General features: G+C 47.9%; 1 protein-coding gene across 3 annotated transcripts in view; it reads left to right on the forward strand.

Annotated features, from left to right (window-relative positions):
• Fxyd6 (FXYD domain containing ion transport regulator 6) overlaps positions 1 to 22,787 on the forward strand; it is a 30,998-nt gene extending 8,211 nt beyond the window's left edge. For 2 of the 3 annotated variants that reach the window (XM_036194349.1, XM_036194348.1), the window contains 7 exons: positions 16,470 to 16,529; positions 17,072 to 17,110; positions 17,215 to 17,289; positions 18,145 to 18,181; positions 18,859 to 18,908; positions 19,770 to 19,819; positions 21,570 to 22,787. In XM_036194349.1, coding sequence (XP_036050242.1) covers positions 16,475 to 16,529; positions 17,072 to 17,110; positions 17,215 to 17,289; positions 18,145 to 18,181; positions 18,859 to 18,908; positions 19,770 to 19,798 — 285 coding nt within the window. In that variant the 5' untranslated portion in view covers positions 16,470 to 16,474 and the 3' untranslated portion in view covers positions 19,799 to 19,819; positions 21,570 to 22,787. The remainder of the gene's footprint in view (positions 1 to 16,469; positions 16,530 to 17,071; positions 17,111 to 17,214; positions 17,290 to 18,144; positions 18,182 to 18,858; positions 18,909 to 19,769; positions 19,820 to 21,569) is intronic. The other variant, XM_036194350.1, reaches the window with a different exon arrangement.
• Positions 22,788 to 25,910: the final 3,123 nt, after the last annotated feature.

The following is a 25,910-nucleotide window of genomic DNA, read 5'->3' on the forward strand; positions in this document are numbered from 1 at the left end:
GACCCATCGTGCAGGGGGCTGTGTCTCTCTTGCTTGGTAGAGTACTCTGGCTGATAAGTGTGTGGGGGTCTAAGCAACAGTAGGTGGCCATGGTTATTGGGATGATGAAACTGATATTCTTTCTCAAATCACAGCTTCTTCCACAATGACTCACTGCATCTCAGCCATATGGAAATCCATTTTGTTCTGTTGTTTTTGTTTTTCGAGACAGGGTTTCTCTGTAGCTTTGGAGCCTGTCCTGGATCTCCCTCTGTAGACGAGGCTGGCCTCAAACTCACAGAGATCTGCCTGCCTCTGCCTCCCAAGTGCTGGGACTAAAGGTGTGCACCACCATTGCTTGGCTCAGAAACCAATTTGAATAAGAACTCCGTGTTAAGGTATCAGCAGCTGTTAACATCAGGAGTATTTTCTCTTTCATAAGTAGATGTATTGACATTAAAAGACCGTGTTGGGGATGATATTGTGGGGGAAGACACCTTCATTTCAGCTCCACGCCCTAAAATTCTCACCAGATGGGACACAAGTGATCAGTAGTTTCGTGATCCTTATGAAAGGCTGTTAGCCGCTTGGCTGCTAGTTCTATTGGTATTGGCTATGAGCTGAGGGCCAATGGATAGTATCCCCTGCAGCTGTTCAGGGCCATGGTCTAGCTTCAGCTCACTGGAGGGTTCAGGGCTAAAAGATATGAGTCTGTGATCTGTTACATCAGACTCCTTGAATCCAAGTGACAACTTAGGAATAGCCCCCAGGTCTTAGAGCAATCACCTTAGCCTGACTCAAGCCCCTAGGGACACATTGAAATAGCCCCTTGCAGAAGGCAATCTTTCTGCAGGACTTTGGAAAGGAAGAAAATTGGCCTTCCTAGCTAGAGAGGAGCCCGAGGACCTCAAGGGTTGGGACACTGCTGTGCCTGACACTGTCCAGCTGCCAGGAAACGGTGTGAGAGCCTTTCTCCTAGACACAGCAGCTGTCTGTTGACTTTCCCCATGCAGGCTCCCCACCTCGTGTGTTTTCCTTTCTCTGCTCTTTAGAGCATCATGGTAACTAGGGAGCCAGGGGCATGGCAGAGGGAGCCTAGTGAGACGGTCCGGCAAGGACCCTGTTGGGAGGAGGATGGTTCGGAGACTTGGTGTTCCCTCAGATGAAGATTTTATTTTTCCCTGCAGCCTGCTTTCCCCTCCACCCTTCCTGTCCACTCTGCTGGCTCAGTTTCTGATGGGAGCACTGCCCCTGGGCCCGCCTAAGTCCCATCTTGTGACTTCTTTCCCTGCTGGTCAGAGTGCCTCTTGATCCTGGCCAGCACCCTGTTTTCGGGCTCCTCCTCCGGCATACTCTCTGTGCTGCCTGCTTTGAGACCCTGGTGACCACTGTTGATCTTGAGCAGAAAGCAGTGCCTGGGGGGCCGGTGTCAGCTGTGGGCCAAGCCTTCCCTGCCTCGTATCAGTGGAGGACACCAGAACCTTCTAGTGTTTATAGGAAGGAAGAAGGGAGAGGTGACAGGAGCGTTTCCCTGGCCCCTCTGCTTTTTCTCGTCCCCATTTTCCAGGAAAAAGCAGAAAAGGAGGAAGGGAGGAGAGGACAGAGCTGGGCAACACTAACAGTAGTGAGTCCAAGTTGGTGCCAAAGGAGCTAGTACGATGCCAGCTGCTGAGCCCAGGCCCCTTCTCTTTCCGATAGGGTCTCATGGAATTCCACGAGTCATGAAACTACTGTGTAGCTGAGGCCTCCAACTCACTGTGTAGCCGAGGATGACCTTGAACTCCCCATCTTTCTGCCTCCACCTCCCGAAAGCTGGGATTACAGGTGTGTGCCACCGTACCAGGCTCCATAGCAATCTGTCTTCATTGCGAAATGGCTGAAATGGAACCTGTCCTCAACAAAGCAAGGCAGGGGCGGTCACTCACAGAGCTGAACGTCATGATTGGTAGGCTCTGCTCCCTGGGGGGCAGATGGCCTGATGCCCATCAGAACCCCTTCCCTGCCCCCCCCCCTGTTTTTGCAGCTGCCTGCTTAGCTACACACACACACACACACACACACACACACACACACACACACACACACACACACCATGCCTCCAGCCCTGCATTTGCCATCAGACTTTGCTATCTCTTCTTCCTCGATTCTGTCTTCTCAGGCAGCAAGGGGACACTGAAGACCCCGATTCATTCCTTTTGGCCACCAGAGAGAGACTGTGAGGGGCAAACTTCCGCAGACCACAGGCTGAGGGCAAAGGGGGTCAGGCTCCCTCCCAGGAGGGGATACCAGTGGTAAGAGTGGTGCTGTGGGAGCCAGAGAGCAGCTGTGCCCACTCAAAGGCCATGACATCCATTCCCCCAGACCTGGGATCCTGTCCCCCGGCACCTCTTCTTACAGTCACAGGAGGAAAGCCTCCTAAAGCTTCTGTTGCTCTCTTGAGACACAGGGCTCCTGGGTGGCAGACACAGACAGCTGAGTAGTTCCCAGCAGGGACACTAAGTGGTTCCCAGCGGGAACTCGGGGGGCCAGGTACTTGGGACTGAAGCTGGCTTCTAGAGCTTTGGGCAAGTCACCATACTTTGTCTCCTTAGTTGGCCTGTTTGTAGAATGCAGTCATCATGGTGACCACCTCCCAGGCCACAGTCCGATTGTTGAAGAAGTGCAAGCTGTGTGGAACCACCCTTGTATGACATGAGCACCCGATAAATGTTGCATAGTGCGATCACGTTGCTCTGCAGCTTTCAAAAATCCTTCACACATGTTATCTCACTTGACCTTTATTACAGCCTTGAGAAGTGGATGGGATGGATCAGCTGACTGTGCACTGCCCACCCCATGCTCCCCACCCCCTCCTCATGAACTGCATAGGCCTATAATGTGTCTTGGAAAAAAAAAAAAATCACCCTTTCGAGCAAACAGCTCCCAGTTCCCACTCAGGGTGAGCTGGCAGACACCCTGCACTCTGCTGTCCCTCTGGCTCTCTTGTGAATATGGATGAAGCTGGAGACGCGGGAGCTTGGCTGGGAAAAGCAGGGCCCTTTCCTATGGAGTTCATTTGACCCCCTCCCTAGGCTGTTGGGTCTCAGAGACTGCTGGATTGGGGACAAACAAAAAGAGTGTCACCTGCCAAGGGGACATGGGTCCTTTATAGAGCCACAGTGCAGGTAGCCCTCTATGGGGGGATGGAAACCCTCCTCTGTGATCTTGGGCTGGATCCCCACATGGGCAGTCTACTCATGTCTGGAAGATTACTCTCTCTCCACCAGTGGAGAGGCAGACAGGGCAAGATAGAAGTATAGAATCCAGCTCTCACTCACTTTCTCTGCCCCAGTTTCTCTCCCTGAAAAATGGGTGTCAGGCTAACAAGGGGCCTTCAGTAGGTTCTTCCTCATCCCACAGAGAAGTGAGTGGAGGATGGGAACTGGACTTAGCCATAACTCTGGCTGCATAGTGTATGTGGGCTGGGCCAAACGGCTGTCCCATATCATAGCTGTAACTAGTGCAAGGTCAAGCTGCTGAGAATAACAAAGAAGCTAAAGATTAAAACCCAGAGACAGGCTGGCCACACACACACTAGCAGTGACTTGAAGTTCTTAAGAATGGTCTGTTCTGCATGTGTTAAGTGAGAACTTCCAGGCCAGGCATGCTCCTTTTAAGGCCTCCTCAGCCTTGCTCCTCTGTGGAAGAAAGCTCTTGGGGCTAAGTTGTATCTCTCAGAGGCACTTTCTGGACCAACTCCCTCCCTGTCCCAGGAGCCAGCAATACCCCCTTAGCCCGCTTCCCAACTTTGCATCTCCAACCCAAGCTCATTTTCCAGTCAAAAGAGACTATCAATTGCTTCCCTCCTGCCCCTCACTGCCTGCCCTGGCGTCCGTCCATCAGACTGCCTCCAGTACCACCTGGCTCTCCTAATACAAGGCTGGAGATACAAGGCTGTTCCCAGCCTCCGATCACCATATCAGCAGGCAGGGTCAGAGGTATGGGTTCTTGAGCTAGTCCCTACCAATGACTGGCAGCTAAATCAGGCCTCTCTCATCGGACCTCAGTCTCCCCAAATTAAAGGCAAATATTCCAGCCTGGCCTGCTGAGATACCACATTCATCTGGAACCTCACATCTTGGTTATATGCTATACTAGGTTCATCCTTTCCCCACAGCATCTTTGTTGAAAGATGTGGAGATTCCCTAAGCTAAATCATGTCCCATGGTCTCTAATAACAGCTTAGGTGACCTGTAAACTTAAGCCATGGGGCTTAGGAACTCTGTGGCTCTTTGAAGGCTGCCTCTTGGGTATGTCCTGTCTATCAGCTCACTGTGATGATTCTGGAGTGTGTGGTCCAGGGGCTGAGTCTGCAGAAGGCAGGCAGGCACCATGCAAAGGAAGGGAGGCAGGTCTGCAGGTAAGGTGAGGCAATTTTACACCGTTTGGAACTTCTGCCTTATAAGGAGAGATGGGTGTCAATAGTAGCAGACATTCTGGTGTATCTCATGGCTGCATGGAATCTGAAGGAATATAGCATGTTGCTATATCATCAACTGGTGCCTTCTCTTTCTGAGCATCTTTTACCCAGCAATTAAGTGAAATTATGTGACTCATCGTGGAAAGACAATCGCTGGAGGAACTCTTCTGATTGTGTTCTCCGCACGTGCAGTGGGTGATTGTGCAAACAGCGGGATGCAGGAGAGGAGATTAACATGGAAGGGCTGCTGTCAGCCACGGGGGTGCCTGGGCTTGGATAGAACGGCTTACTGAAAGGAGAGGAAACAGATGGAATTCTTCCTCACACCGGGCTATAAAGGAAGCAGCAGAATGGCCTAGTGCAGTGGTGATCAGGACAATAAGATGTAACAGAATCCTTAACTCCAGCAGTGATGACTTCTCAGGTGCCCTGTCCCAGCCTGCCAGGTCTTCAGGGCTCTCTACAGAGGCCCAGGGTCACAAAACAAGACAGTTCTCCTATGCAAGTTGAGAATCCTGGACTGTTCTTGAGCCTCCCTCCCAGTCCACTTCTGCCCGACTTAGTCCCCCACCTGACTATTCCTCTCTCCTCCCATCTGTTCCCCAAACTCTGGGCCTGGGAGTGAGATGACTGTGCTCCCCATTCTTAGTCAGCTGAGCGCCTGGCTGCCCAGTTTCCGCCCTGTAAGGACAAGGAATGTGGAGATTGGGAGGCCAAGAGAAGCCAGGGGTCTTCCCATGGCGGAGAGGAGGTCAGGATAGAATTCCTTGGTTAACAGAGAAACAAAGGCATCTGTGTATGTGGTTGGCCACTGGACTCCCAGCCAGTGCCAGCTGTACCACTGATGTGATCTTTCAACGTGGTCTGGGTGCCAAGAGGCAGTCTTGGAGGAGACTCACACTGGGTGGGACTGCTGGTGTAGCCCAGGTCCCGGCAGCAGCTTGGAGGACAGAGACTCGGCCACTTCTCAAGTTTATGACGGTGTTTGTCTCAGTACCCTGTAGCTTGATCCCAGTGTTGACTTTAGAATACAAAGGCAGATCTTTGCTCTGGACTTTGGCATTCACAATTCTCCCCAATCTGATTCCGGCTATCTTATGAGGATCCTCACCGCCCACCCACTCACACTGAGTTATTCACTGTTTTGGAAGGTGTCTGCCACTAGACATGGAAACACTTGGGCTGTTGTCACGGTTCCCTCTTATGCCAGGTAGACATTACTAGTGGACCCAGCCTCTTTCAGATGCCTTCTGGGATGACCCTGCAGGCAGCCACTGTTGAGGGAAGTACCACCCTGAGATCGGACTTGAATTGTTTGCCGCCCCTCTTTGCCTTTGCTCACGTTCCCCGCCCCCTCCCCTCCATCCTTGTCTATCAAAATCCCATCCTGCTCTCAAGGCTTGGCTAAAATGTCAGCTCCTCCACGGGCAATTCCAGGTCCTCTGTTATACTGTCCTTTTTACTGCTAGCAGGGCCTTGGCTCTCAAACCCTGTGTCCTTGGTAGCCGAAGCCAAGCCTTGATCACTTTATCTGTCCTGAAGATCTGGAATTCATGGCCCTCTCAAGGAGTCCAGTGTTTGTGGAATTAGCTCGAGCTGAACGTTTGTGGAGGTGACTGTTGAGGGTTCACAGAGTGGAGGGCCACACCTGGTAGTCTGGAGTCCTTGCCATGGATAGGGCTTTTCTTCCCCAGGAGGGCTCTACCCGCCCAGTAAATTCTTCGCTGTGAGCTGACATGCCCAGCCGGTTAATCTGGAGATCCAGGAAGGTCCCTAAGGGTTAATTTAATTTTGTTTTACTTATAAAACAAGATCTCTCTGTAGTCTGGACGGGCCTAGAACTCGTGAGGACCCTCTTGCCTCAGCCTGCTGAGTACCAGGATTATATGCATGAGCCACATTGGAGGGCTTCAATGTCAGTTCCAGTCTCCTTCCAGTTTTTCAGTGCGGTCTTCTGGACAAGGCCCAGGTGTGTTTTGATTGTGTGCTTTGAGTTGGAACTTGGTCTGGAAGTAGCAAGAAATTTGACAGAAGAGAGGAGAGAGGGGAGGCGGGGAGGGAGGAAAGAGGGTTTTATACACAGCAGGTACACACTTCCTTCTTTCCTTCCTTCCTTCCTTCCTTCCTTCCTTCCTTCCTTCCTTCCTTCCTTTTTTTTTTGGTTTTTCAAGACAGGGTTTCTCTGTGTAGCCCTGGCTGTCCTGGATCTCACTCTGTAGTCCAGGCTGGCCTCGAACTCACAGAGCTCCACCTGCCTCTGCCTCCCGAGTGCTGGGATTAAAGGTGTGCGCCACTGCCGCTCGGCCTATTTCCCTCTTTGGATGGTCTATTTAAATCAGTATGACTGTCTCAACATTGATTTTTTTTCTGCTGTAAAGTAATGATTCCAGCTTTACTGTTGCCACGGGGAAGGGGGGAGGGGGCTTGCCCTACACGAGAGAAGAGAGGTACCTCTTATCAGTCACTCTTTTCTGCATACCAACCAGCACCTAACTCCAAAACCAAAATAAATCTTCCAGCTAAAATCCTATGAAATCAAAGTAGCACAAGTATGTAAAGTGTGAAGTAAATTGAAACAGAGCTGCTGAGCATGATGCCAGTAGGCACTGCGCCTTCTGGAGACCCATGAACACTGAGCCAGCAGGGTTAGGAACCAAACCTATGACTTCCGCATCAAGCTGAGGACCTGTGTGAGGGCCTAACCTGTTCTTAGGCTGGTTTTGGCTACTCTCAGTCTCCGTGGAAAAAGAAAAAAAAAAAAGAGTCTCAGAATTTCCCACAGATTTAATATAGCAAATTTGAGCTCACCATCAACGACTACTAAACCAAGTTGGGTTTTTTTTGTTTGTTTGTTTGTTTTTGTTTTTGTTTTTTGGTTTTGATGTGTGTGTGTGTGTGTGTGTGTGTGTGTGTGTGTGTGTGTGTGTTTATGTGTGTGTTGAGAGGGAGCCAAGAAAAACAAAATCACTGTTTAAAAAAAATCACAGAAACTGTGAGGTAATTTATACTCCCAAGAATTCAGGACTTTGAAATTAGCAGATACAAAAAAATTAAAAAATAAAAACTGTGAAGAAAATGTTAAAAGAAAACAACGAGGTCATAAAAATGAGCGGGCAAAAAGATTAATGAGATGACCAAGTTATTACAAAAAGAACCGACTAGAACATAGAGAAATAACATAATCATTGAAACAGGCAATTAAGTGGATGAATGAGACAGCAGATTAAACACAGTTAAAGGGAGAAAAGAAAGAATTCTGGAACAATCACCCAGCGTGCTGCACAGGAAAGCAAGGGAGTGGAAAATATGAACAAGCAGCTGGATGATTTGCAGAACAGAATATAGATGTCCAACACATTTCCAAGTCAGAGTCTCAGAAGAGAGAGATAAGATGAATGCAAAGGAGGAATTACGTGACTTGAGATGAAGCCTGAGAGTTGGTCATAACTTAGGAGAAGGACGAATTTACAGACAATAGAAACACAACAACACACAGGAATAAACCCACATTTAGACTTCAGTGAAACTTGGAACACTAAACGCAAAGAAAGAGGCAGAGAGAGATAACTACGAACAGCAGACTTCTTGACCGCAACCATGGAAACCAGAACACAGTGGATTGGTACCTTAAAGCATGTGTACATGGCCAAGACACCTTCCTTGAATGGTTTTAAGTGCTGCCTAACCTAACAAATTACTGCAAACTTACCAGCTGAACACACATAGATCGGATAGTTCGTACCGTCTGGGGGTTTGGGATGTGGCTCAGTAGATAAGAGCACTGCCACACAAGTATGAAGACCTGAGTTTGACTCCTCAGCCCCGACATAAAAACCAAAGTGACCATGAATGTGCCAGGAACCCCAACTCTTTGAGGGCTAGAGATAGGGTTGCCGGCTGCTGGCCAAATTCTAGCTTCAGTGAGAGATCCTGTCTCAAAGGGATAAGACAGAGGGTGATAGACTGTGATGCCTGACAGCCTCCTCTGGCCTCCACATGGGCATGCTATGCCCCTGCAACACATAAAAGAGAGTTTCTTTCAGCTTAGCTGCATTCTGCATCAGAATCTCACCAAACTAGCGTAGGTGTGACTGGGGAGGGCTCTGCTCACTGGAAGAATTCATCTCTACATGGCAGATGAATGGAGGTCTTTATTCTCTTGCTGGCTGTTGGCCAAGGGCTACTTTGAGCTGCTAGGGGCTCCCCACAATCTCTTGCCATGTGTTCTTCTCTGTAAGCCTGCTCACAACAAGGCTGCCTACCCTTTAATATCCAGCTCGCTAACGCTGAGTTTTAGAAATAAGCACCTTGGGAGTATCAGCCTATTGCTGGCACCATGTTACCTTTCTGGTTGCTGTGATGAGGTACCCAGCAAGAAGCAGCCAAAGGAGTAAATGGTTACTGTGGCTTACGGTTTAAGGGGATACAGTCTCTCCTGGCAGGGAAGGGTTTAGTTGCAGGAATAGGAGGCTAGCTGGTCATGGTCCCTCAGACATATTTCAGTTGTAATCAGGAAGGAAAGAGAGATGAAGCTGGTGTTCAGCTCACTTTTTCCTTTTTATTCTGCTCAGGACCTTAGCTCATGAGATGGAGTCTTACTACCTCAATCCCTCACAGTCATGCCCGGAGACTTGTTTCCATGGTGGTTTTAGATCCCATCGAGTTGACAATCAAGACTAATCACAACATGCCTCTGTTCAACAGGATGGGGTCCCATCAGAACACTGGAAGGTTGGAACTGTTGTAGATCTCCATGGGATTTGTCTGTCCACCCAGAGGGAAAATGAAGACATTTTCAGATGCATAAAAACAGAGTTTACAGTGAATATGTCTTTATTGAAGGATATTCTTTAAAAAAAGAAGGTTGGTCTTCATAAGAAGGAAAAAAAATTGAAGGAGACTCAGAGTTAAAAGGATAGTGGACAGTTCATACAGTGAATACATTGAATCTGTTTCATATCAAATTACCCACCAAACTGCAGCTTTAAATCACTGACCTTGGTTATTTTGCATAGTTTCTGAGAGTCAGTAATCAGGGAGAGGCTTAGCTGGGTGGGTCTGGCTCAGGCCCTTTGAAGAGGTTATAGCCAAGCTCCCCACCCAGGTAGAGGTCATGGGAGGCTGGGCCACCTGCTTCCAAACTTACTTACTTGGTGGTTCATGGCAGGCCAAATCCTAGTAGGCTTTGGGACCAAGACCCTTAATTCTTTGTCACCTGGGCTTCTCTGCAGGGTTGCCCAAGTATCCTTAATAGGCCCAACACAAGGTTCTGGAGGGCCATCATACTTGTTGGTGAATCTGATTAAATCCTGAAATCTATTTCTTAGGATTTAAAAAAACCAGTAACTATTACATTAAAATGAATATACATCAAGAAAACCACTATATGAGGGCTGGAGAGATGGCTCAGAGGTTAAGAGCAGGCTGCTCTTCCAGAGGTTTTGAGTTCAATTCCCAGCAACCACATGTTGGCTCACAACCATCTGTAATGAGATCTGGTGCCCTCTTCTGGCATGCAGGATACATGCAGGAGGACCACTGTATATACATAATAAATAAATCTTAAAAAAAAAAAAAAAGAAAAGAAAAGAAAAGAAAACCCACTATATAGTCCTCAAAGGCCCAGCTAATGGGTGATAAAAGAACTTAAAACTTCCTAGTGGATTATAGGGGTACATTTTTTAAGTCTTTCCTGATTATGGCATATCTTAAGATTTCTGGTTCAGTTTCGGGTAAGTCAAACTGTCAAATTCATTAACATAAAAATTGAAATGATTATATTTACTGAGCATATGTAAGTTCTCACTGAAGAAATTCACAATAGTCTAAGCATGTGTGGAACATAACTTTTAATAACTGACAAGAAGGAACTTGAGGGACGAGTTTAGCGAGGTAGTCAGTCACAGCAGGGAAGGGATGGCGGCGGCAGGAGCCCGCAGCTGGCCACATAGCATTGGGACTCAGGCAGTGGAGAGAAGACAGGAAGAGAGGTGGGGCTGTGACCATCAAGTCCCATCCCCTATGTCCCATGGCCTCTAGAGCATTGGTTCTCAACCTGTGGGTCGTGACCCCTTGGGACCGCCTATCCAATATCCTGCATTTCAGACATTTACATTATGAGTCACAACAGTAGCAGAATTACAGTTATAAAGTGGCAATGGAATAAAGTCATGGTTGGGGTCAGCACAGCATGAGGAACTGTTAAAGGGTCGCAGCATTAGGAAGTTTGAGAACCACTGCTCTAGAGAGACTCCACCTCCCAAAAGTTTCACAACTTTACAAAAGAATGTCACAGGCTAGGGACCAAGTGTTCAAACATGAGCCTATGGGGGTTGAGCATTACAAATTCAAACTGCAGTAGATCTCCAAGGCCCAACTTCCAAATAGCACTGATAATGAGGATTAAATTTTCAAACAATAAACTTCTAGAAATCACAGCACATTACTAAAACCATGCAAAGTCAATACAGTAAAATAAAATTACTATCCAATCCCACTCATGCACATAAGAGCAAAAATCCTAAGACTAACATCAAGCCAAGTCTGCCTATGTATTTAAAGTATTACATTGGTTTTATCTCAGCTTTAGCATTAGTACTCCATCTACAAATGTTATTTGTTTGATCTGTGGGGGTGGTGGTGCACACCTTCATTCTCAGCACTAGGGAGGCAGAGGCAGGCAGATCTCTGAGTTCAAGGCCAGCCTGGTCTCTAGAGCCAGTTCCAGGACAGCCAGGGCTACACAGAGAAACCTTATTTCAAATAAATAAACAAAACAAAACAAAAAATTATTTGTTAGATTAAAAAGGGAAAATACACACACACACACACACATATAACACTTACTCATAATTAATATAAAACAAATCTTGGAACCCCAGTGTTAGAGGAGAATTTTCAAGACTTTAGAACTTTCTTTAAAATCAGTAATAGGAAACGAGACCAAATTTGTGTACATGTGTGTAAACGTGTGTGTGCATATGTGTATGTGGTCACTGTTTCTCTACTGCATTTCACTTTAAGACTTAGTGCACTGAGACAAGAATTAGAAATAACCTGTGTGTCCTCGAGAAGGAGGAAACACCACTCAATCATTTGTCTGTCTATAATGAAAACCCAAAGGTATCTGGGTAAATTATTAGAGACAAAAGAGCTTAAGATTACTGTATTTAAGACCAATATATAAAAATCAATTGTTTTGCTCCATACTCCCCAATATGTTAACATTTAAAATAGCAATATAATTTATTATGTACCCTGAATGGATCTAACACCTATGTGAAGGCATCATGATATTTCACTAGAGAATATTGACAAGGTCCTGGAAAATGAAAAAAATTTATAAATCTTGAGGCAATTGAAATCAGGAGCATGTCAGTTCAACCCATTCCCTCCAGGTAAATTCACGACAGTTCTCGTGAAAATCCCAACGTCTTAAGTGTGATTAATATATTCTTGCATTTATGTATATGAGCAAAGATCCAGAAGAGTGACGCATTCTCAAAGAATGAAGAGAAAAGGATGGAAGGCTCTCTTACAACATGGCAAGATTATTAAAAAGTTGTAGAAACAGACAGAGATACCAATTTTTAATGCAGTTATTGTAGTCCACAGGGAATACATGCCGAGATCCCTAGAGATGAATGACATCTGAAACAACTAATATTGAACCCTGAGTATGCTGTTTTCCTATACATATTTACTTATGGTGATGTTTTACTGTATAAGTTAGGCACCGTGAGATGAACAACACCGGGGCTGGAAAGATGGCTCAGCACTGGCTACTCTTCCAGAGGGTCTGGGTTCAATTCCCAGCAACCACATGGCAGCTCAGAACTGTCTGAACTCCAGTTACATGTCATCCGACACCCTCACACAGATGTACATGCAGGCAAAACACCAATGCACATAAATAAGTAAATAGATAAATTTAAGAAAAGCTTATCAATACCACATAGAGCAATTATATAACAATATACTATAATAACAATTCTTAAATATGGATTCTTTTTCAATGTATCTTATTGTATTTTCTTGACTAAGCACTATAGCTTTGTGGTGTATTTGTGTTTGCATCTGTTACAAAGGGTTATTTAACCACAAGCACAGTAACACAGAATAGTTGGTCTGACAAAAGAGATGGTCCTAAGTTACTAATGGGTGGATAATATATACAGTGTGGAGATACTGGAACAGAAGGATGATTCACATTCTGGGGCGGGATGGAATGGGACCATGAGATATTTCACCATGATTCGTAGAATGGTGTGCCATAAACTGTATGAATCATTTGTTTCTTGTAGTTAGAGTTTTCCTGCCTGGACCAGTCAGGACAAATCTCTCTCACCCGCCAGGCTCATAGACGCTCAGAACCAACCAAGTAAACACACAGAAACTTACATTGTTTACAAACTGTTTGGCTGTGGCAGGCTGCTTGTTATCTACTTCTTCTGTCTTAAATTAACCCATTTCTATTAGTCTATACTTTGCCACATGGCTTGTGGCTTACCAGTGTCTTTACATGTTGCTTCTCATGGCGGCGGCTGGCAGTGTCTCTCTCCAGCCTTCTACTTCCCAGAATCCTCTTCTCTCTTGTCCCGCTTATACTTCCTGCCTGGCCACTGGCCAATCAGCATTTTATTTGTACAGAGCGATATCCACAGCAGTTTCTGGAATTTCCCATTTAATAATTTCAGACTACAGTTGACAAAAGGCAGTAGAATCCATGGGAAGTAAGAAGGGTACTACAGAAAAATTAACCAATACATCCCAAGAAGTGGCCAGGAAATACCGCACAGTCAAGCAGAAACCAGACTTGCGGTGGTGCTGGTATAGCACACCATAAGGAAAGGGGCTGGTGGTTACAAATGGTCCTGGGACGTCTGGTTATCAGAATGGGAGACAAGTCAGACTTTAGAACCCTAGCTCACACCTCGGTTCCAGGTGGAATACAGGTGGAAATGTAGCTGGGTGCAGTGGCGCCTGCCTGTGGTTCCGCCACTTCTCCAGATGCTGAGGGTCACAAATCCAGAGGTTTAAGACCACTCTGGGCAAAACAAAAGCAAAAAAAATCCTTTAATGTGAAAGAATAAGTTTTAAAAATTTCAAAAGGAAACTCTTACAGACCTGAATGTGTGAAAAAAAATGTCTTAAATAAGACATGTAAGTCATCTCATGCAGCTATATTCGAATTGAGAAAGTCTGTGCATTGTAGGGCAGTTTTTAAAAGTAAAGACAGGGCCAGCAAGACAGCCTAAGGGATGGAAGTGCGTACCATCAAACCTGACTACACAAGTTTGATCCCATCACCCATGTGGTAGGAGAGAACCACCTTCCTTCAAGTTATCATCTGACCTACACACACACACACACCATACACACCATACACACACACACACACACACACACACCACATAAACACACCATACACACAAAATAAAATGAATAGATATAAAACATATTCTTAAGTAAAAAGATGAGTCAGGGATTGAGAGGAAATTTTGGAATATTTAATAACTGAGGTTTAGTGTCAAGATTGGAAAATGATTTGAAAATGGAAAAAAAAAAAGCCCCATCTCTGATAAAGAAACAGACACAATAAACACCCAATGCTCAGTGACCAGATTAACGCCACATTTTGTGTCTCTAGATTGATATAAATTGTGATTTCTGACAATGTCAAATACTGATTAGGATGGAGAGCAACAAAGATAAATCACATCATGCTGGTGGAGTGTTAAAATGGTAATAACCTCCATAGAGGACAATTAAAACGTGTAGCAGTTTCTAACCCAAGCTGTGATTTCAGAGCTCTGCTCACTCTAGGCCATCATTTCCGGGCTGTAGCGTGAGGCTTATCAAGGGGCCTCATCATAGGTCTTGCAAAAGGAAACTGAACAGTGGAGTACATCATTCACAGTAAGTTTGTTTGGTGGCCATGTTTTCGAGTATCCACAAATGTGTGTTTCCACTGATCTGTAATATAAGTCCTGTTCCTTTTGAGAGTGGGTCATCAAAATTGTTAAAAACCTCTCAACTGTATGTGTGTCCCAGGCAGCACGCACATAAGTGTCTGTAACCATATCATTTAGAGTTAGCAATGTATTTTTAAAGAGACCAGACACCCATCAACAAGACAATGGAACACTACACAGTAATTTGCCTTCACAATGAAATATCACATATTAAACATGAATTAACTATGGTCCGGTGTAATAGTATAGATAAAACTTTAGAACAATGTTGATCAAAGCAAGTCTCAGGAGATTGTAAATATTATATCATAATTATAAAACTACTAAAAAAAGGGAAAAAAGCTATACTAGGGGCTGGGAAGATGGCTCAGTCATTGAAGTGTTTGCCTCTCAAGCCCGAGGACCTGAGTTTGATTCCTGGAACTTCGTAATTTCAAACAAACAAACAAACAAACAAACAAACAAAACAGCCAGAAAAGGCAGGTAGAGTGGAAGCTAACTTTGGTCTCAGCACTGAGAAGGTGGGAAGTTAGGATTGCTGGGATTTACTAGTCAGCCAGCCTAGCTAAATCAAATCTGTCAACTCCAGGGTCAGCAAGCAACCCTGTCTCAAAAGACAAAGGTCAGGGTAGTTGAGGGAGACGCTGGTCCACATGCGTGTGCATGCCCCTGTTCAGACACCGAACATTTACATATGCACAAAACCACACCAAAGCAACGTGACTGGATATGTGTCAAGCATAATTTTAAGAAGAGCAAGGTGTGTATATGTTCATACGGCTTTACGGCGGGAGATTATTCTTTCTCTGCCGCCTACATCTGAGTGGGCATGGTTCTGGGTATCGCTATGCTGCCCTCTGGTGTCTGACTGGTGAATGGCAGCAGAGCCTCTTGTTAGATGGAGCTTGGCCGGAACCAGACTAGCCAGGCTATAGCCAGGCTTACCCTACCAGAAAAGATAGAGCAGCTTTGGACACCTCTGGTTTGAGTTCTTTGCTCTTCTCCTCACTCTGTACTACTCTCTGACCCTGAGAGTAAGGAGTGTAACTCCACTGATACATGTCTCGGGTGAAGCCAAGTCTGCTCTTGACTCTGCCCATGTGTCCCATCCTGGTCCTTCACCTCATCCCCCCAGGATGAGGTAGAGCACCCACAGTCTTCCAGGGAAGGAGGGACTGGGAGCTGATGCTCAGAAACCTTTATCCACATTCCCTTAATGCAGTCAAGTCATCTTTTGGGAGATGATGATCTGGTCCTCTAGAGGAAGCTGATGGATACAGAGGAAACAGCATGGGGGGGGGGGCACTTAAGGAAGTCATACATGAGTGTCAGGGTTTGCCATAGAGTTTGAGGAACAAAGAGTGGTTTCTACTCATTGACTGGGCTTCAGGGCTGGCATCAACACTTCCTAGGGGCTAGAGAGACAGCTCAGTGCTTGAGAACACTTACTGCTCTTCCAGAGGACCAGCACCCACATCAGGCAGCTCACAACTGCCTGTAACTCCAGCTCCAGGAGATCTGATGCCCTGGATCTTCTAGCCTCCAGGGATGTCTGCACACATATAGCAAACATGCATGTGTGTGTGTGTGTGTGTGTGTGTGTGTGTGTGTGTGTGTGTGTGTGTTTTAAAGACTTCCTGGTAGTCTGTTGACTGTGGGAGCTGGACCAGGAGTCCCACATCTTAATGAGGCTGTGGGGACCCTGGGACGGTCATCTCCAAAGTCCTTGGGATGTTAAGGCTTTGACCCAGAAGCCCCATGCTAAAAGAGTTACTGAGCCATCGTATGACCTTGGCCCAAGTTTCCAGTTACAGGCCTGCAGTGTGGACCTATCACAGTGCGTGCTAAGTGTTCTGATTCATCTGGCATAGTAGGATTGACCAGGCAGAGCTCTCTGAGAGTCTGATAAGGCGATGGGTACATTGGTCCTGGTGATCTGAAGTAGCTTCAGGTCACACATGCTCCCAGCACAGCTAAGGCTGGGATGAGTCCCAATCAGGGTGATGGTTTGGGGAAGGTCTTCTGTTCCCAGAGTAATGTCTTCTCTTTTATCCCAGACACCATGGAGACAGTGCTGATCCTTTGCAGCCTCCTGGCCCCTGCAGTCCTGGCTAGTGGTAAGAGTCCTTTAGGACCTAGCTGTGCCAAGCTGGCAACCATAACCCTTCCTGGTAGAAGCTTCACGTCTGACCTGGGACCTTTCCTTCAGTCATTAGAGAAAAACAGACCCTAACTGAGGTGTCCCCCACTGTTCCCCACATGGGTCCAGCTGCCCTTCTATTAATCTCTCCAGATACCTTGGGCTCCTATGGACTTGTAGCCTAGACTGTAATTGGCCCGCCCTGACCCATATATGCAAGTCATGAGTACCCCTTGGTCTCAGTTTCCCCATCTGTCACTAGATGACAGATAGACCTGGTCTTTCAGTGAATGAAGGGCGTGCTGTGACCTCAGGACCCCACTGAGGTTCTGAGTCATATCTGCTGTACGTCCCGGGTGTGGACACTAAGCACAGTAACCCCATCTTCCATGATCTCCCGTATCTGCCCACAGTCCTGCTTCACAAGGATCCTTAGGGGGGACAGGGAATGGTGGGAAGGTGAGATGTCACAGGAAGCACTGATGCCTTCCTCTTGACCATGTCTCTCTACTTTCCCAGCAGCTGAGAAGGAGAAAGAAAAGGATCCATTCTATTATGGTGAGTGAGCTCAGCTGCCCTGGGGTGTGGCCCCATCCGAGAGGGACAGGCATGTTCTCCTGGCCCTGACCCTCCTCTACCTCACATCTCTGGTTCCTTTGCAGACTACCAGACCCTGAGGATTGGGGGATTGGTGTTTGCTGTGGTCCTCTTCTCTGTTGGGATACTCCTCATCCTAAGTAAGTTTGTCCCCTTCTCTCTGTGACTGTTAGATAGGGGCAGTATACAAGCTTAGCCATTGTGTCTATGGGAAAGGGGAAGGTCTGTCTCTCCACGGTATCTCCAGGACCAATACAGGACGGGGCACATAGTAAGTGCTCAGTAAAACGAGAAAGGTGAGCCCAGGAAATGTAGGTTAGAACAGACATAGCTAAAAAGAGAAGGCTGCTCTCTGCACCCCGAGGGCAGGAGCTTGGCCATCTCAGGAGAGAGATGCATTCTCCTAATGCCCTAGGAATGTGTTCCTCTGTGTTTCCCCCACGAGCTGTGGCATGGAGTGCACCTGATTATTTCTGCTCACCGCATGAAAGAGCAAAGTTCATCATAGTGAGCAGGCGTGGTGGAGCAGCTTGGTGCATGGTGGCAGACATTTGTGGCTTGTTCTCATTAAAGCTGACCAGGAAACAGAAAGCTGAGGATATAACCAGGGGCAGCTATCACCTCCGAGACCTGACCCCAGCAACCCACTTTGGTTAGGTAGGCCCCACCCGAAAGGTTTCTTCCTCCCACAAATAGCACCCCGACTGAAAATCAGGTATTTGGATATACTGCCTGTGGGGTATGAGGTATTTAGACACAACTGCCTGTGGGGTACATTTGCCGTTTAAACCATAGCACCTGGCCTCAGTTGACCCCTCCCCCTGCTCAGGGTTGCTCCATGCAGGGGTGCAGGCATTCACTGCCTGTGTCTGGCAGTGCCCCTTGGCCTGTATAGATTCACAGTAGATCTTCTAATGTCCTGGATTGAATGGCTGGGAACTTGACCTTGAGCTGATGTTGGGAGCGTGACCTTGAATGGTTTCTTTGTGTTTCAGGTCGCCGGTGCAAGTGCAGTTTCAACCAGAAGCCCAGGTAAGGGTGCCAGGGCTGTGGCCAACGGGGGCAACAGCGGAAGGGCCAGGGAGAGGCTGTAGTGTGAACCCAGTGGGTTGTCTCAGAGAGAGAGAGTGGGAGGCCGAGGTATGAATGTGTGTGGGGGGGTTCCAAGTGACTTTGGGACAAAGGAGAGGTCACACATGGAGGGTAGCCCTCACATGTAAACAGGAGAAGGAACGCTGAGTAAGAAGGTGCTAGAACCTTGTCTGGAGGCCTTTAAAACAGCTAGGCTTGCTAAGAGGGAAGCAGAGGACCACACGGCTGCTCTGAGGTACAGGGCTGATACACTGCCGCTACTTCTCATCTCTTCCTGAGGCTCTGCAACTGCACAGACACCTGACCTCCTTTCTACACCACATAAGGTTACACCCCATTCATTAAAACAGCCACAGTGGCCATGGACCTCAGAAGCCAGAGTCTGTGGCAATCCTACCTGGGGGCAGACACTGAAGTGTACGCATAAGTTCTCTTTGCCTCTGTCCCTATCAGTCCTGACTTCTCCATTCACCTCACATGTCCCATGGTAGAGTGTTTGAATCCTTCAGGGAGCTTAGGGGGATGGGTTCCAGAGGCCCTACTTCAGTGAAGACAATGGGGATGCTCTGTAGTTTGCCCTGGACACCGGTGACAGAGTGTCTCTCCTCTTGTCCTAGGGCTCCAGGGGATGAAGAGGCCCAGGTGGAGAACCTGATCACTACAAATGGTAACTGCCATGGCAGGGTGCCAGGCGAGGGTCTTCCCATGGTTTGGGGAGGGACTGGTCTGGGTGAGCTGCTTTGGGGTTCAGCAGACATGCCTCTGAGGTGCCAGGAGAGGGCTCTCCAAGACCTCTGTGATGTTAGCGCTGTAGCTATACCTTGTTTTACCTTTACCACAGCGGCTCTGCTTTAAACCACTAAGGCTGTAGCCTGGGGAGAATTCTGTTCCCCCAGACAATGGCTCTGTGGCTGCCGCTAAAGGTATTCTAAATCTCTCTAGTTCTGATAAAACTGGGGGTGCAAAAGGCTAAGGTGAAAACCTGCGAGCTCATTGAGTTAGGGTAGCAGCTGGCTAACTTTCTCTCTTTGCAGTCGTCCAGGAAGCCACTCCCTTCCACACTGCCCCAACAACAACAACAAAACCCCACACACTAAGTACTCGTCCCCGCTACTTCCTGGCAACCAGTTGCTAACCTCGCCTCTCTGAGCCTGGGTTAATTTTATTTAATTAATACAAATGCAACCCATCTTTACATAGTGAACAAATACAGCATGAACAAATGTAACACATCTTGGCTAATATTTCACAAGAGACAGACTACTGGTGATAGTCATTGTATACAGAATACCTGTTTCATACCAGGCAGACTCCAACTTTACCTGTGTGCTAAGCCCAGAGAGGTAACCGCCATTACCCATATTCAACAGCCAGGTCCAAGTTCTTGTAACCAGTGACTGTCAGGGCACAGATTGGCACCACATCTCAGTGACTCAAAATCCTGGTATCAGGCATAAGTGAGGGTTCAGCTTGGAGCACCCCCTGGGTGAGCAGCCTCACACTCCCATCTGTCTGCCTTCTCTTGCAGCTGCAGAGCCCCAGAAGGCAGAGAACTGAAGTGCAGCCTCCAGAAGGAAGGTAGATGATCTGTATCCAGTGTCGTGTGTCATGTCGTGTGTGTGTGTGTGTGTGTGTGTGTGTGTGTGTGTGTGTGTGGTTCCCCCCCCCCATGGGGCTCTTCTTACCTGTTCACTCTTAAGTGTCTCTCAGAGGCGGAGGAGAAACGGTGGACAGCGTAGTCCCAGACACGCTGAGGTGTCCCTCACCCAAACACAATCAGGGCTTCCAAACAGCCTCGGGGCCAAGCTCATATGGTACTGTCCCAGCTACCACAGGGATGTGACTTGGGTGGGAATCACTCAGTGAAACTTCCATATCCAAATGACATTGAGAATGACTTCCAATAGTGAGCCAACACACACACACACACACACACACACACACACACACATTATGAAACTTTCCAATACTATTCAAAAGTAGGGAAAATAATATCCCCCCCATCTGTACTGTCCTCAACATTTGGGGCTCACTGTGTGTTCATTTCCATTACTCACTGTAGGGTGTGCCAGAGAGTACATGGTGATTGGGTAAATCTTCCAGTCAGCAGGCCGTAGAGGAACCTTCTGGAGCCTACCAGGAGAAACAGGACATGCCAGGCTGGCCCCATGTATAGTGGAACAACCTGCAGTGAGAGAAAGCCATTGGGATAGTGTCCTAGGCAGGGTTACTACTGCTGTGGTAAAACACCATCACCGAAAAGCAAGTTGGGGAGGAAAGGGTTATTTGGTGTAAGCTTCCACATTGAAGGAAGCCAGGACAGGAACTCAGGCTGGACAGGAATCTAGAGGCAGGAACTGATGCAGAGGCCATGCAGTGCTGCTTACTGGCTTGCTCAACCTGTTTTCTTATAGAACCCAGGACCACCAGCCCACATGTGTCCCCAACCACAGTGGGCTGGACCCTCCCCATCAACCACCAACTAAGAAAATGCCCCACAGGCTTGCCTACAACCAATATCATGGAGGCATTTTCTCAGTTGAGGTTTCCTCCTCTCAAAGGACTGTAGCTTGTGTCAAGATGACTCAAAACCAGCCAGCGCAGACAGTATGTGACAAGCTGGGCCCTGAATCCAGGTCTCTGTGGCTACAGGTTAGGGTCACCCACAGTACCCACTCAAGTGTGGTCTGGATGGCAGACCCTGGGATATACAAAGGCAAGAAAGCCAGTTTGTCCCCTCACTTGTGCCCCAGACAGAATAAGGTGTACCGGGCAAGTACACAGCTTTAGCTAAAGTTGTCAATTAAAGGCTTTCTCAAGCCAGGCATAGCAGAGCACACCTGTAAACCTAGTCAGAAGTTCAAGGTCAATCTTGACTAACAGTGAGTTTGAGGTCAGCCTGGGCTACATGGACTCTGTCTTGAAAACAACAACAAACTAAACTAACAAAAAACTGTCTTGTGTCATGGCCCCCAGCCTTTTCCATGATGGCAGTACTACCATGAACCTGTGTAGTATTTTCATTCCTTGCAGTGCCTCAACCTCCATAGGTCAGCCCCAGACAGCAGAACTCACTGCTTAAAGACACATGACCATTTAAACCAGGCTCTGTCAAAAACTCCAGCCCAGGAAGCCACACACACACATACCAGCCTCCGGCTGCCTTCCCTGCCTCTCAGGCTCGTCTGTTCTTCAGGACCTCGAGGCTTCAAGGGCATGCCATCTGGGGGATTCATGGGCAAAGGGACTATGCTAAAGATGGAGAGAGGACCAGGTATGGGTACCAGAGAGGATCTGAGGTTTTAATGTGAGTTCTCTGCCTCTGCAGCCTCCAGAAGCCAAGACCAGCTGCCTGACCCTTTAGAGGCTGGTATCAAGGCTTGAGAAAACCGGCTACTTCAGACCAGATCTTTCCCCAGGAGAAGCCAAGAACCTGTGTTCCCTGCGCCTCTCCCCGTCCCCACTAACCCCAGTCCTGTACTTAAAGATGCAACGCTCACAGCCCTTCCCTGTTCACTGGAGCCAGAGCTCTGGCCCCCTTCTGTGCTGTGTCTGTGTGTGTCTGTGTGTCTGCTGACTGTGGTCTGTGGATTTCATTGTTCCCGTGAACTGTGTGTGCTCCCTTTCCTGGGAGGGGCTAGGCCATGTTGCCATCCACGCCTTGTGCCCTCCTGTGGCCTCCATCCCCTCTTGCTCTCTGGAGTCTGCTCTGCCCCTGAGAAACCCTAGTCCCATCTTTGGATTTAGGTTTGAGGGAGCGTGGTACCCAGGGCAGGAGTCCCCAGCTGCCTTGGGACTGAGAAGTGTGTATCATCTTTGTTGCCCTTCTTCATGGACTCAGAAGAAACTAGCTCCCGATTCCACCAGTTTTGAAGGTCTGTCAGCAGTGGGAGATGCCAAGGACTGCCCTCCGACAGGCCTCCTGGGGTCCTTTTCCTTTTAGGGTGCCCACTGCAGAGTCCCAGTCTGTCCCACCCTTTGTAGAACACCAGGTCCAGGGCTTCCTCTTGCTTCTGGGGAATGTGCTCCTCATATACCTTCTGAGCAATAACCCTTAGGCTCTGGAATCCTCCTGCCTTGGCCCACCTTCTCTGCTTCTGAGACTTTCCTTTCTAGCCCAGTCCATCCGACTTGAGGATTCCTTCCTTCTCTGAAGCAGGCCTCTGGCAGGGGATGGCTGAGGGGATGGGCAACAGAGAGTGTGGGGGAGGGTCTGCCTCTGCCTTGTGGTCTACGTCTGGCAGTCACTGCAGTTTCTGTTCTCTGCCTGTCAGGGGTCAGAGTGGAGATGGATGGGGGTATGTGTGGGAGCAGCAGGGCTGCGGGTCAGAGATCAACAGGGTATGCACAGCCTGGGTGCACAGCGAAGGCCAGACGTCAAAAGTCATCAGAGTGAAAACTCAAACCAGACCCCGCCCCACCTGTCTATTGTGTTCCCTTGGAAACTAACCAAGCCACACTGTGTACCGGGACTGCTGATCTCTGTCTTGTGACCTGTCCTCTGACAACAGAAAAATACGTAAATAAAACATTGTTTCCTAGTGGCTCCGAGTGGCTTTCCTTCCTCTGAGAGTCTGAGGGTTTGGGGACCTTAAAAGACAAGAGAGCCTGTCCACAGTCAGAGGAAGGAGGTCAAGACTGAAGGATGCTGGGGAGGTGCCAGGCAGTTTGGGCCTCCTTCACGAAGGGCTCATAAAGCCCAGCTTTGGACTCCATCTCCCCTGCTCCCTTTCTACAGGTCCCTGGTCTCAGGTTCTTCTCATAGCAGGGCAAGTTAGAGTGGAGAGTAGTCACAGAAGCTTAGTGACATAGTGACAGGTGTGTAGAAAGGAACTTGTGAGCCTCCCAAAGACAGTCCCATTGAGCTTGGTGACTTTTTTTTTTTTTTTTTTTAAACAAGAACTGTTGCCCAAACAAACACAGCTGCAGGCAGATTCCGTTGGAAGGTAGCTCACCCCTGGGCACCACCCAGTCTCCAGCCTTCTGTGTGTCTTGGGTGAAGCACAAGTCCTCTGGGGTGAGGAATAAGCCCTACAGGGTGAGGAATAAGCCTTGTTCTAACCTGAGAATGTCCAGAACATCTTAGGATCTCAAGAGAACCTCTAAAGGCCCTGTGAGGTTTCTGGGTTGCTTCCAGCCACAGGGCTGCACAACACAGGTTTGAGGGAGCAGATGGGGCCGCCCTCTTGCTAATGATCTCAAGACCTGCTTGGTGCATTTCCCACACCTGCTCTTACCTCTACCCTTGGTGTGCTTTGCCCCTGGGGATTCTGAAAAGCTGAAGTCTTTCAGCAGGGACCAAGTTTAATATTGTCAAGCCAGTGATGGCAGGGGTTCAGATGTCTCTGGTCATACGTGGACTTGGTAAGGAAGCAGATGAGCTCCGTTCACAGCACACTCGGGCATCAGGAAGTGCAGGTGACTGAGACCGAGAAGCCCCAGACACACAAAGGATTTAGTAACAGGGTTACTAAAACTGAAGCATTAAACTCTAAAGTCCAATGAGAGGCTCCGACTTTCCTTCATCACACCAGTGAAAGGGAGTGACTGTTACTTTACTATGGTCTAAAATGGTGACTGGCTTTGCAAGGTGTCTAAAAGCACCCACTTAGTTCGCCTGGTGTACTGACTGGTTTTGTGGAGCTTGACACAAGCTAGAGTCATTAGAGAGGAAGGAGCCTCCTTGAGATGCAGCCTTAAGGCATTTTCTCAATTAGTGTTCAATGGGGGAGGGCCCAGCCTATGGTGGGTGACTCCATCCCTGGGCTGGTGGTCCTGGGTTCTATAAGAAAGCAAGCCGAGCAAGCCATGGGAAGCAAGCCAGTAAGCAGCACTCCTTCATGGCCTCTGCTTCAGCTCCTGCTTGAGTTCCTGTCCTGACTTCCTCCAACGATGGACTATGATCTGGAAGCGTAAGCCAAATAAACCCTTTCCTCCCCAACATGCTTTTCACTCACAGTGTTTTGTTGAAGCAGTAGAAATCTGGCAATGATGGCACATGCCTTTAATCCCAGCACTCGGGAGGCAGAGGTGGCAAGCGGATCTCTGTGAGTTCAAGGCCAGCCTGGTCTACAGATCAAGTTTCAGGACAGCCAGGGCTACACAGAGAAACCCCTGTCTTGAGGAACCAAAGAAATAAAAAGAAAAGAAAAAAGAACAAAAGAAAAGAGACCCTAACTAAGACATCTAGCAACCTGGCTTTATCCTGAGATAGCAGGGTAGTCTTGTTTGTAGATTCTCTCTTGATTCCCTTCAAGGCTGGTCCAGGCCACAGCAGCTGCAGGGGAGCTGGGGGTGAACCCAGGCAGTGTGTCCAGGGCCATGTGTGCACCACACAGCTGGTGTCTGGGGAAAGCTGTGTCAGATAAAGAGAGGGGCAACCCATGGCTTCTGCAAACTTGTCTGCTCCATGTCCTTTCAGGATGTGACCCAGCTAGACACGCCCCCCACCCTCCCAGGCTGTGCCCTGAGGAGGCTCCTATGGGAGGCCAGTGGTCTGGAAATCAGACCCACAGAAATGGAAAGCTTGATGTGGTGGTATTGTGTTCCCCAAAATATTGTGTACCGTAATAAATTTATCTGGGGTCAGAGAACAGACAGCCACTAGATACAGAGGCTAGAAAATGGAGGCACTCACGCCTTTAATCCTAGAATTCCAGAGACAGAAATCCCTCTGGATCTCTGTGAGTTCAAGACCACGTTGGAAACAGCCAGGCATGGTGGCACACGCCTTTAATCCCAGAGAGTGATGGCAAAAACAAATATAGAAGGCGTGAAGACCAGAAACTAGAAGCTTTTTGGCTGGTTAAGCTTTTAGGCTCTTGAGCAACAGTTCAGCTGAGATCCATCTGGATGAGGACTCAGAAGCTTGCAGTCTGAGGAAACAGGATCAGCTGAGGAACTGGCAAGATGAGGAAGCTGTGGCTTGTTCTGCTTCTCTGATCTTCCAGCATTCACCCCAATACCCAGCTCCAGGTTTGTTTTTATTAATAAGAACTTTTAAGATTCCTACAGCTTGACCATAGTAACATCTACCAAGCTCTTGCCAGATGCAGGGGTGGGGCTTCCCATGAGCCCACCTCCCATACTCACATCAACACTATAACTTCACAAGGGTGGGGCTGTGCAGGCCACCCAGCCTCTAATACCCAAATGCTTCCACTGCTTGTGATTTGTTTTCTGTTTTTCCTTTAAGACAGGGTCTCAAATAGCCCACACTGGCCTCAAACTCAAAAACAACACAAGCAGCCAAGGATGACTTTAACTTTCTAGGCCCCTCCTCCTGACTTGGGGTTACAGATGTGCATGGCCACAGCTGGCTTTGAATGGTTGGTGTTTGAATTCAGGACTTTGTGCATGCCATGTAAGCTTGTGGCTGACTGAGGTACATCTTCCGTCCCTGTGATTTGGTTTAATGTGGCAACTTTACTTGGTTGGATGGGAATGCTATGGTACCACTGTAAGGGTCAGTGAGTCCCTTGTTCTCAGTGACCTTGAGGGTCCCCCAAATTTGAGCTCCCATAACCTCCCCCATCTCACATGAATTTGACCCCAAAGATGTTCAAGCCTCTTTGAAAGTTGCTGCTGCTCATTTTTAACGCCACTAATCTGCGCCTGGGCTATGGCCCACAGCCTCTTGGGTGTTTCATTTTTTATTTTTTCCTGCAGG

The sequence above is a fragment of the Onychomys torridus genome, chromosome 7 (genome assembly GCF_903995425.1).
Source record: "Onychomys torridus chromosome 7, mOncTor1.1, whole genome shotgun sequence".
Classification (NCBI taxonomy): domain Eukaryota; kingdom Metazoa; phylum Chordata; class Mammalia; order Rodentia; family Cricetidae; genus Onychomys; species Onychomys torridus.